Here is a 15,847-nt window from a genome sequence, read left to right on the forward strand (position 1 = left end):
CCCTCGCGCCTCCCGCCCCACCAATCAGAGGCGGCGGCTCACACCGCCCTCGTCACCGCCTGTCGGATGCAGCCGCAGACTACGAGTCCCAGAAGACTACCCGCCATCTCCGCCGCGCAGATAGGCGGGCGGTGAGCCGCAGGGCCGGTTGGGATTTGTAGTCCGCCTGTGAAAGGCTTGCTCGATGAGGTGATGCCGGAAGACAGAAAGCAGTGCTTTCTGCAGGCCGCACTGCTCCCCTGGAGAGGTTCTGACCCGCGGGCAGGAGGGGAGCGTGTCGTTCCTCTGCCAGACCGACCGAGGCCCTCGGGCTGAGAGTGACCGGAGCTGCTGCCCCCGGTATCGGCGCGGGGGGCCTTTCCCCCGGCGCGGCGGAACACGATGGGCCACCCCGGTTCTCGCCCGGACCGGTAGCGCTTTAGTACCGGGCGCCGTCGGAGCGCTTATGGGGGCACCGGAAGGCGCTACAGCGTGTGGGTCCGGGGTAGCACCCAGTGAGTCCTGCCCGGTGGGCAGAGCAGCCCCTTCTCCCTCTGGAGTATTCTCCGCTCCCTTCACCCTCCCTCAGGGGAGTTTGGCTGTACGGAGCCGTCTGTATCTCCCGGCGCAGCAGGACCGGGAACTGCGGAGTCAAATCCAGGGCGAGCCGCCCACCTTCCCCCGGTGAGTGTCGTACCCCGGCAGGGAGCTTATTGGAAGCTTGGATGGGATTGCTTTTCCACTCCTTTTTTTTATTAATGATCTCCTTTTCCGCGTGTGAGGAATTGCTCCTTTATAAGCTTTGTGTAGCCGTATATCCCTTGAAGAGGAGATGATCCATAAACGGGAAGCCATCGCCTGTTCCCTGATACTCAGTTCTTTAACTAGAAATTGTTCTTGCAACAGTTTGGAATTTTAGAAACTTTAGGATTTCAGTTCACAAAGCTGCTTGAAACTAAGAAGTCTGCAGTGGCCAAGTACTGATTGAATACATGTCTAATATATATTCATATATCTCTTTAAATATATCCCTGTAAGACTCTTGTATTTGGAAAATGTTGACTGTGACTGAACTTTGAGCATCTGACCTGTTCAGATGTTCAGTTCATCACTGAGGAACTCAATGATTCATTGGTTTCAGACCTTCTGCTGATTTTTTTCTGTTTTAGGGCATTGACAAAACAAATATGTTTCCTCTCATACAACGATGCTGCTTCAACACACCTTTCAATGTAAGTTACTGAAGGCTTTTTTTCTGATTTTATTTAAAAGTAAAATACCAAAAGATAGGACTGTAGCTTTGAAAAAAAAGGTGGCTTCCAAGCTGGAGTTTATCACTCAGCTTTTCTGGAATAGTTCATCATTTCTACAGCACTTTTAAGCAAAGCTGTTTATTTTATTTTATTGTCTCAGTCTTTTTTTCCTATCACTTCTTGATGGAGTGGTGAGGGGACAGTAGCTGGTTTCTGGGGTGACCTTATCCTGCTTCTTTAAGAAACTATTTTATCTTTTACTCTGAAAAGGACTGATATATCTTAAAAGTGCCTAGAGAAGGCATGTGTGTGGGGAGGGATAGGTGGGCACTGAGTAAGCTTTGCTTGTGCACTCTGGAGAACCCAGTTGCTCTTTATCAGCTGCATTGGGTGCCTTCATTAGTTCAGTTCAAACCACTTGAAATTCAAAAGCAAGGACAGCTGTGGTGTGACCTGATCTGGAAAACTACTTGGTACAATATTCAGTAGGTAGTTTAGGTACCTGCAGATCTCTAAGCCTGCACTGTGCAGTGCTCAGAACAAGTTTTGTGCTTGAAGCTGCAGAAGTTAACTGGTCCCAGTCTGCTGCTCTACGGGAAGAAGACAACTTGGTCTTCCTTGGCACTCCGGCTGTGGAGAGAAACGCATCCTCTCTCAACATCTCAGAGCCTCCAACCTCCATCAGTTTACACAACCAAGCTCCAGGCTTTCCACACCTCTCTCCCCGTCTTCAAGAAGAAAACCCCTGCAGAATCTGAGGCAGAATCACAAAAGAAAATGGAATCACTGAAGGATTCTCCCAAGCCAGCCCTTTACTTAAGCCTTGGGGGGCTCGTTCCCTTTGTGGCCGTGCCACTGACCATGGCCCTGCAGGGGACCTACTGGCCACAGCTGGCCTTTGCTCAGGTTGCCTATGGAGCTGCAACAGCATCATTCCTAGGGGGAATGAGGTGGGGGTTTACTCTCCCAGAAAACAGCCCAGCCAAGCCAGACTGGCTGAACCTGGCTAACAGCACAGTTCCTCCTCTGCTTGCCTGCCAAGCCTTGCTTTTCAAAGATGTCACTCAGGGAGCAGTAATGCTCATGCTGGCCTTAGGGATAGCACTGCATTATGACATTTCCCTTCTTCCTACTTACCCCAGGTGGTTTAAAGTACTGAGGGTAGCGGGAACAGTGGTGATGGTATCATCCCTCTTGGCCACTGTAGCACTGAAAGCTTTCTTAGAAGGGGACCAAATTGATGACAGAAAAATGTAGCAGAACACAAATTAATAAATCAGTAAGGAAAAGCTATTATTTGCCAATAAAGTATTTGTATGGAGTTCCAGGAGAAATAAAGACTGACTTGTGCTTAGAAGTTGTATGATGGCAGGGATCAAGATGCTTATTCTTGAAGCAAAATGATTTTCCAACTGATTTTGAAGCTAGTTCAGGAGGGAAAGGTTGTAAATTGCAATTACTTCCAAGGCAAAAATGAATCTGTCATTATCTGTAGAACAAGGAGTGACTCCTGAATGAGAAACATCTGCTCTAGGAATTTACAATGGAGATTCAAAATTACATGGGTATGAATTGCTCTGTGCTGAATTATTAAAGCATCTGGTTTGACTGTAATGTGTGATCATGTTCTGAGGTGGGGAAAACAACAGTAACAAGGTGAAAGCAGTTCTAGTTTGGTGTTTAAAGAAGTAGCAGAGAATTATGAAAAAGCACATTCTACTCAGTTGCTGTTGTGGAACAAGACTCCTATTTCACTCCTATTTTCAGAGAAGGTGCTGAAAATCATGGAATAGTTTGGGTCAGAAGGGGCCTTAAAGATCATCTCGTTCCAATCCCCTGCTGTATACAGGGACACCTTCCACTAGATCAGGTTGCTCAAAGCCCCATTCAGCCTGGACACTTCCAGGGATGCTGTGTGAGGGAGCGCTCAGTGCGGTGTCAGATAAGAAAGGACCAGGTGAGCATTGTTTTCAGTGGCAAGCTGAAGTCAGCACTCACCTGAAATGTGTTCATCAGCTGCTGTGCTGGAGTGGGGAAAAGCTGAAGTGGGAGCTTTGTATCCCCGCCAAGTTGTCACAGGAGATGGAAGGTCAAATTCCTGCTCAGGCTTACTGAAATTATAAAGGCGGTTTGGGCCACCTGTTCCTAGGTTTTGTTTGGATTTAGGGCTGCCTGGCAAAAAAAGCTGCATGCAGCACAGCCATAAATATCTGCCACACTCCTAAATTAAAGGACTGTTAACTTATGCTATGACACAAGGACTCAAGTGCTGGCATTAAGGGATCAGATAATGGGACTTAAAATAGCTTGTCTTCTCCTTCCTAAAAATCCATATATATGGACAGGCACCAATGGACTTGTAGCCTGCAAACCCTCCATGATGGGTCTATTACTGAAACCACTGCAGAAGCATATGCTCTGTGCACTTAATTCTTCCTAGCACATCATTTAGTGGAACTGTGGAAGATACAACCTAAGTCACATGGATTTTCTTTTTTTTGTGTCAGGTACCTCAAGAAACCTAGGAAATGGAATGTCAGCATATTTCTTGTAAGCTTTTTATCAGAAGTATTTAAGTACAGTATAAGATGCAGGAAGAAAGCTGAAAATGACATCCACACTTGGTCTTAGGACCAGATAATCCTCATAGTTCTGTTAAAGCAAAATTTGTTCTACACCAAATAAAGCACATGTTGTCCCTTAAAATTTGTTGCTTGTTCATTCTGCAAAGAACAGATATTTAAGAAACCTGCCTGTCCTGGAGATGGAACTATCTTGTATGCTGTTGCTGAAATAGCAGCTGTGTACAGCAGCCTTACTTTTGTAATCTGTTAACATTCGTATGTTAAACAATATATTATATAAGAAATTATGGGTATCAATTGCTCTTTGCTGAACTATGAAAGTATAATGTTAAACAATATATTTCAGAGCTCTCTGGACATAAAGGAAATAAAATTGAGTTTGTGAATGAAAATGTTTTTTTCTATTCCTTCTTTCTTAGACATGGCATCTTTTCAGACAGGTACAGAGAAGAGTCCTGTCTTTTGATTAGGTAAAAGAGGTGCTGAGGAGCAGAGCCCATAATCAAGCAGCTTCAAAGTTTCATTCAAACATGACAGAATCAGTTACAAAACCCGGAGAAGGTAACTTCAGACAACTGCAGACTCCCTCAAGCTCCATTAAACCAGGAAGTTTACAGGTAGGGATCAAAAGTAAAACTGTAGTTTCCAATAATAAAATACAGCTAAGGTACTGTTTCTCAAACAGTTCCAAGAAGAATCCTGAAATATAAAGAAGAACGACTAAGAAATATTACCTGTAATTTCATTCCACAGAGGGCTGAATAGAGCTGGCAAGACAGACCCTCAAGAAGTTTGAGTGATTTTACACTGAGAAGAGAAATAAGAGTATTTTACTGCAGAAGTGTGTTACTTCACACAGTCACAATTTATAACAAATCTTTCCCTAGTGTTCTACTGGGAAAGACAATTTCCAATAGAAAGAAAAAATGATCTATTATATGAAAGTGACAGTAATATAGCTTCCTAAGTTATTAAAGCAACCTATTCAAGAACATTTCAGTCAGTTCTGAAAACACATTTTATTATGAAAAACAGTTTAAACAAGCTTATACTTGAAAAAAATCAAACCATTAATTCAGTCATATAAGAAATTCCTTGAAGTAAAAGCACACACAAGGTTATGGAACAGTCAGAGAAACTCTCCATCATCTAGCATGTTTTAGTCCAACTCTATGTTAGATTTTAGGACCTAGATTATTAAGGTACCTGCAACATTCACCTTGGAGTATTTATTCATGTATTAATTTGGTAATTTTACAGAGGGGATATTGACCTAAACAACATGAATGTTCCCTTGTCTACACAGTGCCAAGCTTCCTGTTTTGTGACATTCCAGTTGTGGTTTTGTGTTCCAGAATAACACTGTCTATCAAAATTCAAGCGGCCTCACTTCAGACTCCATCCAAATCATCTACAGCTGTATTGAAAATGCACCCAGTGTGCAAAAAGCAACTTCAAATACATTAATTAAATTAATCTAGAAATAACTCCAAATTCTTTGTAGTATTGTTTTACTAAGTGTATCTAGCTAAATACAAACTCCTTAAGAGCCACTGATATCATCACTTTAATGCTAAATGCAGCTAATTCTTTCACAAAAAGCTCCATTTGCTTAAATTTGGATGAGGCAGGATACAAGATGTAGTGAAGGTGAAGAAGTGTGCCTTGTAAAACAGCAAGTATTCAATGCCAAGTCTCAGCATGTGTTACACAGGGTAAAAACACATTTGATTGTGGGGAAAAAAAATATCGGGGCAAAAGCTTTTCACTGTGTTTTTATACTAAGACCAGTCCTAAACAGAACAGCCAATCTAATTAATAGCACTTGCATTTAAAATTCACCAGAGCTTACACAAAAAGGAGCTCTACTGGCATCACTGACACCACTGAGAAGAAAAGCCAGCGTGGAAGGGGAGCAGCATTATTAAAACTGTGAGGACAACCTTCCAGAATAGGAAATTCTCATCCACTCACCATTCAAATTTGTGGAGTGGCCAGAAAGTAAAGATCCAATTCATATTTAATGCCCACCATGTCCAGCAACAGAAAAGAGGCTTAAATGCATCAAGGTCATGAACAGAGGCATCAAGTCTTGCCTGTCTGTTATCTTCTCTTCCTTGTTTTCTGCCAGAAAAAGAACTAATGCCATCCAAATCACCCAATCTGATCTTACCAACAGGTACCTCCTTGCTGTTGACAGTTACCCACTTCCAGATTGGAAGTCTGGCCAAAGTGCCAGCTCAGTAACAACCTGATTAATGTCTCTAACATGTTGGAATTATTTCTTCAGATTTTTACAGGGCAAATTCACCATTTATTTCAGTGAGCTTAATCCAGTTATAAGAGGCATTCCTACTCTTAACAGAATACTTCCTGAGACAGACATTGGATAAGCCAATTTACTTTGAAGGGCTTTTCCTTCTCCTCAGGAAAATCCCTCTGATCTAATTCTCCACTGAAGCTCCTGTGTTAAAAGAGGTTTCTGGCCAATGAAATAGGAAATCTGAGGAGACATAATTTACTCATTCCTTGAATGAGTTTTCTTCTTCGTGTTTTACAGCACAGCTACACCTCCTTCACAGCGGCTAGTGATCATGTTGGCAATTTCAGTCCAGCTGTCCATGTGAGGGTTATAAACTTCAACAGAGTCAGAGGTTACTGGAGCAGCAAAATCAGGACTGGGAGCTCGGCCTCCTGAGGCATAGAGAAGTCCATTCACAGCGACAACACAGACACCAGCTCTTGGGATCTTCATTGATGCAACTTCAACCCACTTTTCCTAACAAAAAGGTGAACGATCAATAAATAGCTTTAGGGCAAGCCCTGATTCTGATAAAGTAACTTTTAAAGCTTAAAGACTGAAACATACAAAGAACACTATGCATACACTTCACAGGCTTACATGTGGTATGGGTACAGTATCCAGAGGATTACCAAGACAGGAATGACAACACTTTCACAAGGGTTCCAAATTGTGTTAATCTCTAAAAAGGAGATCCCATACTGTCTGCACACAACACCCCTCCCTTTCTTCAGTCACTGCAAGATGCAGTCAGTCTCTAAAATAGAGCATGGTACAGTTTGAGGTGGGGGAAACAGGAAAACTAGATTCAATTTGAAAAGCAAAACAGATGGCACATCGGATTATGTTCTGCTTTTAGGAGTAGCTACTCTTCCAAAGAGCATCACAAAAACATGAACAGTAAGAGTCTGGAAATTTTTTAAATCTTCTTCTAGTCATGCTGAAACACCGCTACGCAGAAAAAGATCCTCAAATTTTGCAATAAAAAGTAACTCTGACATTTTTAATGAGTTTTTTCTCTCTATTCAGATTATTGAGCTTTCTGTTGCAGCGAGGGAATCTATCCTCTCATCTTAACCCTAAGAAGTATTTACCAAACTACAGTATATCTGTGCATAGTTAAACCATGACAACTACTTAGGACAGACCCTGAGATCACCAAAGCTTTTTTTCACCCAAGATACCCAGCCAAGAGTGAAAAGGAAATGACACCAGTAGTGAAAAGGAAATGGAATTTCTAGCTTTTTCTTTTTAAAGGAAGGAAGGAAGCAGGCTACCTCTATAGCATCTCACACAAAGCTGATGCAATCTACATTTATGAAAAGAAGGGGCTCTGCCATACCTCTTCGAATGAGTATCTTTCTACACTAGCAAGTGCGTCCTGGGATTCATTCCAGCCTCCCACAGCATAGATACAATCGTTGAGAGCAGCTACACCAAGATAGGCTCTTCTGGTGCCCATTGGAGCGAGCTCAGACCAACGTTTAGAGATGGGGTCATAGACTTCAACAGAACGCAGCTCTGCTCCTTCACTGCTGATACCACCAACGACATAAATCAAACCTGCAGAAACAGAGTTTCTCCTCTTTTAATCTTCATAATACAGACAGGAAATTACTGTCACAACACAAGTTTCAGCCTGATATTAAGTGGGTTAAAGAATGACAGAAAATCCTCCTTTTGCACAGTAGTATAATACATAAAGATTTTTTATGAGCAGCTTGGGGCTTGAGCACTAGAAGCTCTGAAGAAAGCTTCTAGAAAAATTAATGTGCAGGGGAAGGAATTCAGAAGGTTCCTGACCTGGCCAGGATCAAATACTCTGTAAGCATATTAATTGATCAGGTATTTCGAAATGTCTGTCTTAAAATAACCTGTAGCAAGTCTTCAGATTGTCACAAAGAAAAACATGCAAACCCAAATATGGAAGATAAATAAAAGCAGTATCAGAAAGAACAATCAACTGCTAAAAGACTAGCTGCATAACCATACTGGCAGACATGTAAAAACTTCTCATGAGATAAAAGGCAGAAGACAAGAGAGAACTTTATAGCCTTTGAATTCTGCAGAATTAAAAATAGAGTATTAAAACAACAAACAAGTGAGGAACAAGCATGTGTGACTGACAGCTCAGTACAAGACAAAAGTAAGAATTCATGACTGAGACATAAAGCTTCCAAATCCAATGGCTGTTGGAACTATTTAGGGATATAAACTTAACAATATTCACCTTGCATTTCACAACATCCAAAGCAGTAACGGGGCTTAGCCATGCTTCCTACCACATCCCAACTATTCTCTTCAGGATCAAATCTTTCAATTGTGTTGCCAATCTCTGCTCCAATCCAGCCTCCTGCAAATAACAGCAAACATAGGAAGGAATTTAATGGCACGAAGTTGTGCATTAGCTGCATTTTTAGACATGCAGTGGACTGTTCCAGGACAATTTCTGAAATCAGCATGCAGTCAGTCTACAATGGAGATAAGTTATAACTAAACAATATTCCACAGAGATTTAGTATATATGTCAATACTTATGAACACAGTTGTTTTTCAAAACTTAAGTTTTCAAATTTGCATCACCAAGATGTAATATTTAAGATCAAATCAATTTACAAGTCCTATGAATTAATATCTTTAACTTCACCTAGAAAAACCCCACAACCTACCCAAAGCATAGATAGCACCATAGCATGTGCACACTCCCAGTGCACAACGGGGATGGTTCATAGAAGCCACAGTCGTCCATTGCTTAGTAACAGGATCATAACATTCAGTACAGTCAAAAATCATTGAGTTGTCCTCACCTGCATAATAAAAACAAGAAGAGTCAGGGGAAATGCAATGTTTTGCACTGCAGATATGGAAACATTCTTCAACTTCTTCCAGGACAGGCAACATTTGAATACAAGATACATCTTTTGGCCAAATGGCCAATGTAGCAAAGGCTTCATTTATTCCCAGAACTATATTCATCAATAGTTCCCTGAAATGTTACTGAAAATTTCAGAGAGGTAAACAACCACAGTGCTGCAGGTTTTACTCCTCAGCACAACTGACTGGGTTTTCAAGACCAAAGAATGTGCTCTGCGGTGTTAAAAACAGTCTACATATGCATTCTTTCATGATGGGCTGGTAGAGCCACTCATCACATTCTTGTGCAAACAGACATAATGAGACTTTCCAGGCAGGCAGTGCACAAGTAGTCTGTCCTGTGCCACTGCCTTTTACACTATGGGCTTCTGCTAGACTATGAGAAAAGAAATTCTATTAATGGTGGTACACAAAGCCCACAGAATAGCCAACTTCTCTGAGTATGTCTGCACACATCTATATCATAGACTGTGAGTAGCTACAACATAAGGGGAGAGTAGCTTAGTAAAAACTGGCCTGCACAGGATCCCTAACAGGCATTCACAGAGCAGTGACAACAGAGAATAAAGGAACCCAAATTTCTTTGTTATTACACCTAAAAATTGTATTATCCTCAGAACCACTTAAAAGAAGAATAATTATGAAAGTCTCCATACATGAGTTCTCTAGCATTCACGTAAGAAAGCAAGCGTATTTCAGCTGTTACCTCCAATAGCATAGACCATTCCTCCCACCACAGCCACCCCCAGCCCGCTCCGGGCCTGGTGGAGAGAGGACACTGTGGTCCAGTAGTGGCTGAAGGTGTCAAATCGCTCCACACAGCTGAGGGCTCTGCTGTCACTCCAGCGTCCTCCTTGCAGTCGGGTGTACCCACCTGGAAAGTAAGTGGAAAGGCCAAGTAAGAGCTTCCCGTTCATCCTTCTGCTCCTATATCTAAACCATTAAAAATATTACAGTAACAGCCATCAGCTGCTTTTAGAAGGAATTGGATTTTTCAAAGTATCTTTGTTTCTCCATCATACAAGGAAGAATGGTTGACTTCATATTTTCAGTAAAATACAAGGATCAGCCAATAGCCTTTGCTCTCTAAGCTGGTGCTACAGCCTGTAGGGTGAAACAAACGTTCCCTTCCAATAGAAAGCTGCAGCTTTGCTGAAAACTTGTAATTTCAAGTATCCCATCATATGAACCAAAGTATCCTGCACAGAGAAAACTTCAGCCACCAGCGCAGAACGTGTGCAGTAAATTTGCATACACCATTCCAGCAGTGAACCCTGGGTAAATCCTATGCTGATTTGCAGCTTTCTACCCAAGGCAATTTTTGAAAAGCAAATCTGGGTTTTAAATGCCATGTTGCAATGACAAGAAATGTGAATGCTGGACTCCTATGCAATTCTAATCAAAACAACTAACATGGTAACTCAGCCATGATGAAATGTTTTACTATCTTTATATATTTTGATTTAAAAAAAATCCTCGGGTATCTCCTTCAGTACTGCATTCTGAGATACTAATCAATTTGTTTTATAAGGTTCAAACAGCCACATTCTAACCTACTGCATAAAGGTACTTCCTGGCTTTCCTCCGGGGACGACCTTTAGAAGCCTGCAGAAAACTGCTGACCTTGCTCTCTTTGGGAGATTTAGAGACTTCACAATATTCTTTCAACAGAGTTTGCAGGGCCACCCGAAGACTGAAATCTGGAATACCTTCAAGAAAAACGTAAGAGAATAAGAATAAAATGAGCAGAATTAAAAAAAGCACAGTGAAAAGTAACAAACTGTAAGCAATTCAGTTGTACAAATATTACTAACTTCTCCTAAAACAGCAGACAAATCAATGTTGCTTACTTTTATAAGGCATTTTCAAAAGCACGTTTATAAAGTAAGCTGTGCTTATTTTTAAAAAAATAGAACTTGTTTGCTATAAATATTTTTATTCATCGTGCTTTTAGTGTAAAAAATAGTCCATGAAAGCCCAGTAACTCTGAACAATACATGGTTTGCTCACATACATGCACATGACATTCTTTCTTTCGCTTACTTTCTATGTATTTTAACAGCCTTTGTGCTGGTAGCAGAGGGAATCGAACGGGCTCCAGTACTTCTACCACATACTTCTTTCTTTTCCCCAAATCCTTCAGAATCCACTGCATCGCTGCTGTGAAAACCTGGTACTCGTCCTCGATGCTGAGGTCCTCGCTCCGCAGGATCTTCACGAGCTGCTCCTTGGTGAGCGCCAGGAACTCCTCCCCGCTCTGCACCTCCAGGAAGTGCGCGTGGATGTAGCTCTCGGTGAACTCCATCAGGTCGTGACAGGCGATCTGCTCGGAGAACTGGAAGAGGCCGATGCAGTTCAGCGGGTCGATCTGGCCCTTGAGGAACTCGCAGCAGAGCTCCACCACCTCGGTGAGCTGCAGCATGTCCGCGGCGACGATGAGCTCCTGTACGTTGTGCTCCGCGATGCTCACCACCCCTGAGGGCACCAAACCACAGCGGGGCCCCGCTCCAGCCTGCGGCCGCCGGGCACCCGCCCCTCGCCCCCTCGCCAGTCCTCACCTGTGTAGATGAAGTCGAGCAGCGTGTGGAAGGTGTCCGCCTCCACGCCCGCGATCCGCACCACGTCCCGCCCGGACTCCTTCATGCCTCCCGCGAACAGCGCCGCGAAGTAGGGGCTGCTGGCCGCCAGCACCAGGCGGTGCACGGAGAACGCCTCCGGGCCCACCTCCAGCCGCACGTCGCAGAAGCTGTGCCCGGCGCGCAGTCGATTAATCTGGGCCAGGAGGAGGCGGGCGTGCCGCTCGGAACTGGAGCTGGAGCCGGAGCCAGAGCCACCCTTGCCCGTCCCCGCACTCGCCGCCATCGCTGCTGCTGCACCGGCACCCCGCGGCGCCGGCCTCGCGCCGCGCACGCGCCCCGCTCCGCCCGCCCGCGCGCGTGCGCGAGGAGGGGAGGGGGGGGGCCCGCTCCGCGCTGAGGCGGCTCTGCCCGGAGCGGGCGGGCACCGTGACGGGGCCGACTGAGGGCTCCGTGTGTGCCGGGGGCTCCCTGTCTGCCGAGTGCTCCGTGTGTGCCGGGGGCTCCCTGTCTGCCGAGTGCTCCGTGTGTGCCGGGGGCTCCCTGTCTGCCGAGTGCTCCGTGTGTGCCGGGGGCTCCCTGTCTGCCGAGTGCTCCGTGTGTGCCGGGGGCTCCCTGTCTGCCGAGTGCTCCGTGTGTGCCAAGCACCCTGCCCTCAGGATGCCACTGGTTCTGGTACCTCTGTGCACTCCTATGTCTATGCGCCTGCCTGGGCACCTGGCCCCGTGAGGCCCCACGGGAATCACGGAATCATCAAGGCTGGAAAAGACCTTTAAGATAATTTATTCCAGCGGTCCACCCAGCACTGCCCCTGTAAGCCCTAAACTGCTAAACCACATTACCCAGTGCCAGATCCAGATGCCTCTGAATCACCTCCAGGGGTGGTGACTCCACCACTTCTCTGGACAAACTGTTGCACTGCTTGACCACCCGAAGAGGGAAAAGTGTTTTCTAACATCTAATCTGAATCTCACCTATTTTAGCTTAAGGCCATTTCCTCTGATCCTCTCACTGCAGGCACAGTAAAAGAGACTGACCCCCACCTCACTATAATCTCCTTCCAGGGAGTTGTAGAGAACAGTGAGCTCCCCCCTGAGCCTCCTGGAGACTCAACAATCCCTGCTGCCTCACCTGATCCTCGTAAGACATGTTTCCTTGCCTTGTTGCCTTGCCGGGGCATGCTCCAGCACCTCAAGGTTCATTTTAAGGTGAGGAGATGCTGTGCACCCCTACAGACACCTCTGGCCACTCTGGGTTTGCTCCCTGCTCTGCAAAGAGGTTGTTTGTGGTTAAAACTGGTCCTTCAATAGGTTATTCACTAGTCACTGCCTTCACAACCTCCGTCCCTCGGTCCTAGTCATGCTCTTGCAAACTGGGTCTCTGTCCACCTCAATCTGTGCTTGTGAGAAATATGACTATGTTGGGGAGAACTAACAGGGACTGTGGTAGCAGACCAGTGTTGACAGGGGATAAGCATCACATACTGAGGTAAACACACATGATCACTGGGTCTGGCAGAGCTAACACTGATTCTGAGAGAAAAGCATCCCTCCTGAGTTTTCCACAACTGTTCCAGGAGTGTGACAGGCAGACACAGCCCAGCACCCCCTTTGTCCATAGTGTTATGCCATGCATGGCCCTTCCACTTCATTCCAGCACAAATGTTTCATCAGTGTCCTGTAGCAGCACCCTATGGGTCACTGGGGTCAGCACCGATCCTGAGGCAGAGTGTACTTCCATCTCAGTCTGTGTAATTCCCTGAGTCACAGCATGCCTGAGTACTGATGGGGGATGAGCATCACATACTGTTAAATGCATGCAGTCACTGGGTCCAGCAGAGTCTGAGAGAAAAACATCCGTCTGGAGTTTTCCACAACTGTTCCAGGGGCGTAACATCCAGCCAGAGCAAAAAGCGATCACAGAGCCACTTGGAAGGCTTCCATATCTATTTACTGTGAGACTGAAAAAAAACCCCACGTCTGCTCACAGTTATAATGGTCATGGCCCCTCAGGCTTTTCTCATGATTCCGCATTTCATTGTAATAACTTTTAAATGTACTTCTGGAAAGAATCTGAATCATGATACCCTTGGGGGGCTGTTGGTTTCTCTCTTCATCAGCGTTACATTCTAATTACATTTCTACTTGGTCTTCAGAAAATACCTGTAGAAAACATAGCTCTAGAGAGAAGGTTTCTGCAAGCACACACAGTTGGATGCACGCTGATATAACTCTATAAATTTTAAGCTCAGCTAATAAATGCATCAAGGTTTTTCTTTCTTTGACATATCAGTAAAAGAAACCAGACCCCTCTCACGCTGACATTTTATTCATCGGAAGTGGCCTGTGAGTAAAAGGCTTAGAATTCTCCTAAATGCCAGTGGCTCGCTGGCTGGCTGATGTCAGCTGTTATACTCTTGGCCAGCACTAGGATTTCACACCATATTTACAGACACAAAATAGCATTGCTGAGAGAGCTCATTTTGCCCCAAAGGCCTTTGCTATGCTGTGTTCATCGTTCTGCCCCCAGCAAAGAGCACTTCTTCAGTGGGTGTCTTCTGTGGCCACGCAGGAGCTGTGCAGGATGGAGCTAATGCTCCTGTACACTATTGTGAATCTCACAAAACATGCTGTAGACTTTCATGAATAAGTCTAAAAGTACCTTTGACGGTGTGAAATAGCGCCGTGTAATGAGGAAGCCTTTTGATTAACCAGCGCCAAGAATGGCAGTCACTGTAGTGAAGGAATTAAAAATGTCTTCAGTTTTAATATAATAGACTTTTAAAAATATATTTGCCAATAAGCCAGCTGAATGCTGACTGTCATGTAGGACAGGTGACAAAAAAAGGCATGCCCTGTGCTCCTCAACATGTCCCACTATCCACACCTGCACAGAAGTGCTGCTGCCACCTTGCCAAAAGAGTGAGAATATTCTCACAAACAACTATTCAGGTTTTCTCTTGAAAAAAACCCTGTCCCACAGAGGCCAATGGCTGCTCAGATTTCTCTGGCTGAAGGGCTCTCAGGAAAACCTTTCCAGATGCCTGGATGATGTTCTGTGGAGCCGAGGGAGGTGCTGCTTTTCCCGAAATCCTGCAGGTGCCGCTGTTACCGCAGGGAGATGTATTGGAACATTAATAAAACCGGGACTGCAGGGTGACGTATTGGAACATTAACAAAATCGGGAGGCTGAAAGGTGTTGCCTGTGCGGATGCTGAACTCCTCCTCTCTTGCAGTATGATTTAAATTTGCCTTTTTTTTTTTTTTTTTTTTCCTCCCTGAACCCAATATAGATTGAGAGCTCTTAGTCTTAAAAAAAGCAAAATAACCAAATATCCACCCCAAAACCTAAAAATATAATTGATTTGAATGTGCAGCTTTGCCTGACTGCTTCTTGTCGGAATGTAATTGTGTAATGCTGTCCATTACCCTTGCAGTTTTGGGGACCATTATGACTTAAAACCCCTTACCATACTTGGCTGCTAAAATTCCCTTTTGCAAAGGAGACAAGAAACTCAGGCCTTGACTATTTGTAGGTACATCAAATCCCATGGGATTTTTTTTGTGATAGGGAGCCACTTTCCATTGCAACCAGAATGTGCCAGCTCTAATTTCTCCTCCAGTTTTGTGCATATGAAGTCTTCACTTCCTGTTGAAAACTGCATCTCTGCACTTTGCCCTCTGTGCTAAAGCATCTTCTTTCAATGGTACAGGCAGTTGCAATTTTTGTTACTAATTACCTACTATAGTTGCTACTTGTATTGTAATGTACTGGATCGATTAGAAGAGAGGTGTTCTACAGCTTCACCAAAATGGAAAGGAGCTTACTTTGTGTTTTGGTGTGGAGGTCACAAAATCTTCATAGGATACAACCATTTTTTGTCCACTTCCCTAAATACCAACAAGCATTTGAACTCAGACTTCTCCCATGGAAGCCAAAATTGCAAAAGTGCAGAGCTACCAAGAGTTTGTGAGGAGTACAAGCATTTGTAGTGTACTAAGCTACATCTCTGACATTTCCAAGACACCTTGTCTCTGTTAAGGCCTAGGTTTTTCCCAGATGTCCCATTTATTCTGGATGCCATTGCATGCCTGAAGCAACAATGCAGATCAGCAGTCTGTGGATGCACAGTTGGTGGATGTTTTTGTGCAGCCCCTTGAAGGGGTAGGACAAGGTAGGTTGCTGGATCTCACACTCTCAGCCTGGAGAAGAGGGTCCCTGGCTATTTGTAAGGTATTTCTCAAAGAATGTAGTAGTTTACCCCATTATCACCTCAAT

General features: G+C 44.4%; 2 protein-coding genes across 2 annotated transcripts; one reads left to right on the forward strand and one right to left on the reverse strand.

Annotated features, from left to right (window-relative positions):
• Nucleotides 1–75: 75 nt before the first annotated feature.
• On the forward strand, nt 76–4,209 carry TMEM69 (transmembrane protein 69). The gene is made up of 3 exons (XM_005534655.3): nt 76–663; nt 1,149–1,211; nt 1,791–4,209. The coding sequence occupies exons 2-3, from the start codon at nt 1,167–1,169 to the stop codon at nt 2,487–2,489; spliced, it is 744 nt and encodes a 247-aa protein (XP_005534712.2). The 5' UTR covers nt 76–663; nt 1,149–1,166; the 3' UTR covers nt 2,490–4,209.
• Nucleotides 4,210–4,847: 638 nt separating this feature from the next.
• Nucleotides 4,848–11,887, reverse strand: IPP (intracisternal A particle-promoted polypeptide). The gene is made up of 8 exons (XM_005521115.3): nt 11,552–11,887; nt 11,037–11,468; nt 10,547–10,702; nt 9,700–9,867; nt 8,789–8,926; nt 8,350–8,472; nt 7,462–7,682; nt 4,848–6,596 (listed from the first exon to the last, which is right to left on the reverse strand). The coding sequence occupies exons 1-8, from the start codon at nt 11,853–11,855 to the stop codon at nt 6,372–6,374; spliced, it is 1,767 nt and encodes a 588-aa protein (XP_005521172.2). The 5' UTR covers nt 11,856–11,887; the 3' UTR covers nt 4,848–6,371.
• Between the last annotated feature and the right edge of the window lie 3,960 nt (nt 11,888–15,847).

Source organism: Pseudopodoces humilis, chromosome 10 (genome assembly GCF_049639895.1).
Source record: "Pseudopodoces humilis isolate 2021_Gansu_Grassland_sample_001 chromosome 10, ASM4963989v1, whole genome shotgun sequence".
NCBI classification, from domain to species: Eukaryota; Metazoa; Chordata; class Aves; order Passeriformes; family Paridae; genus Pseudopodoces; species Pseudopodoces humilis.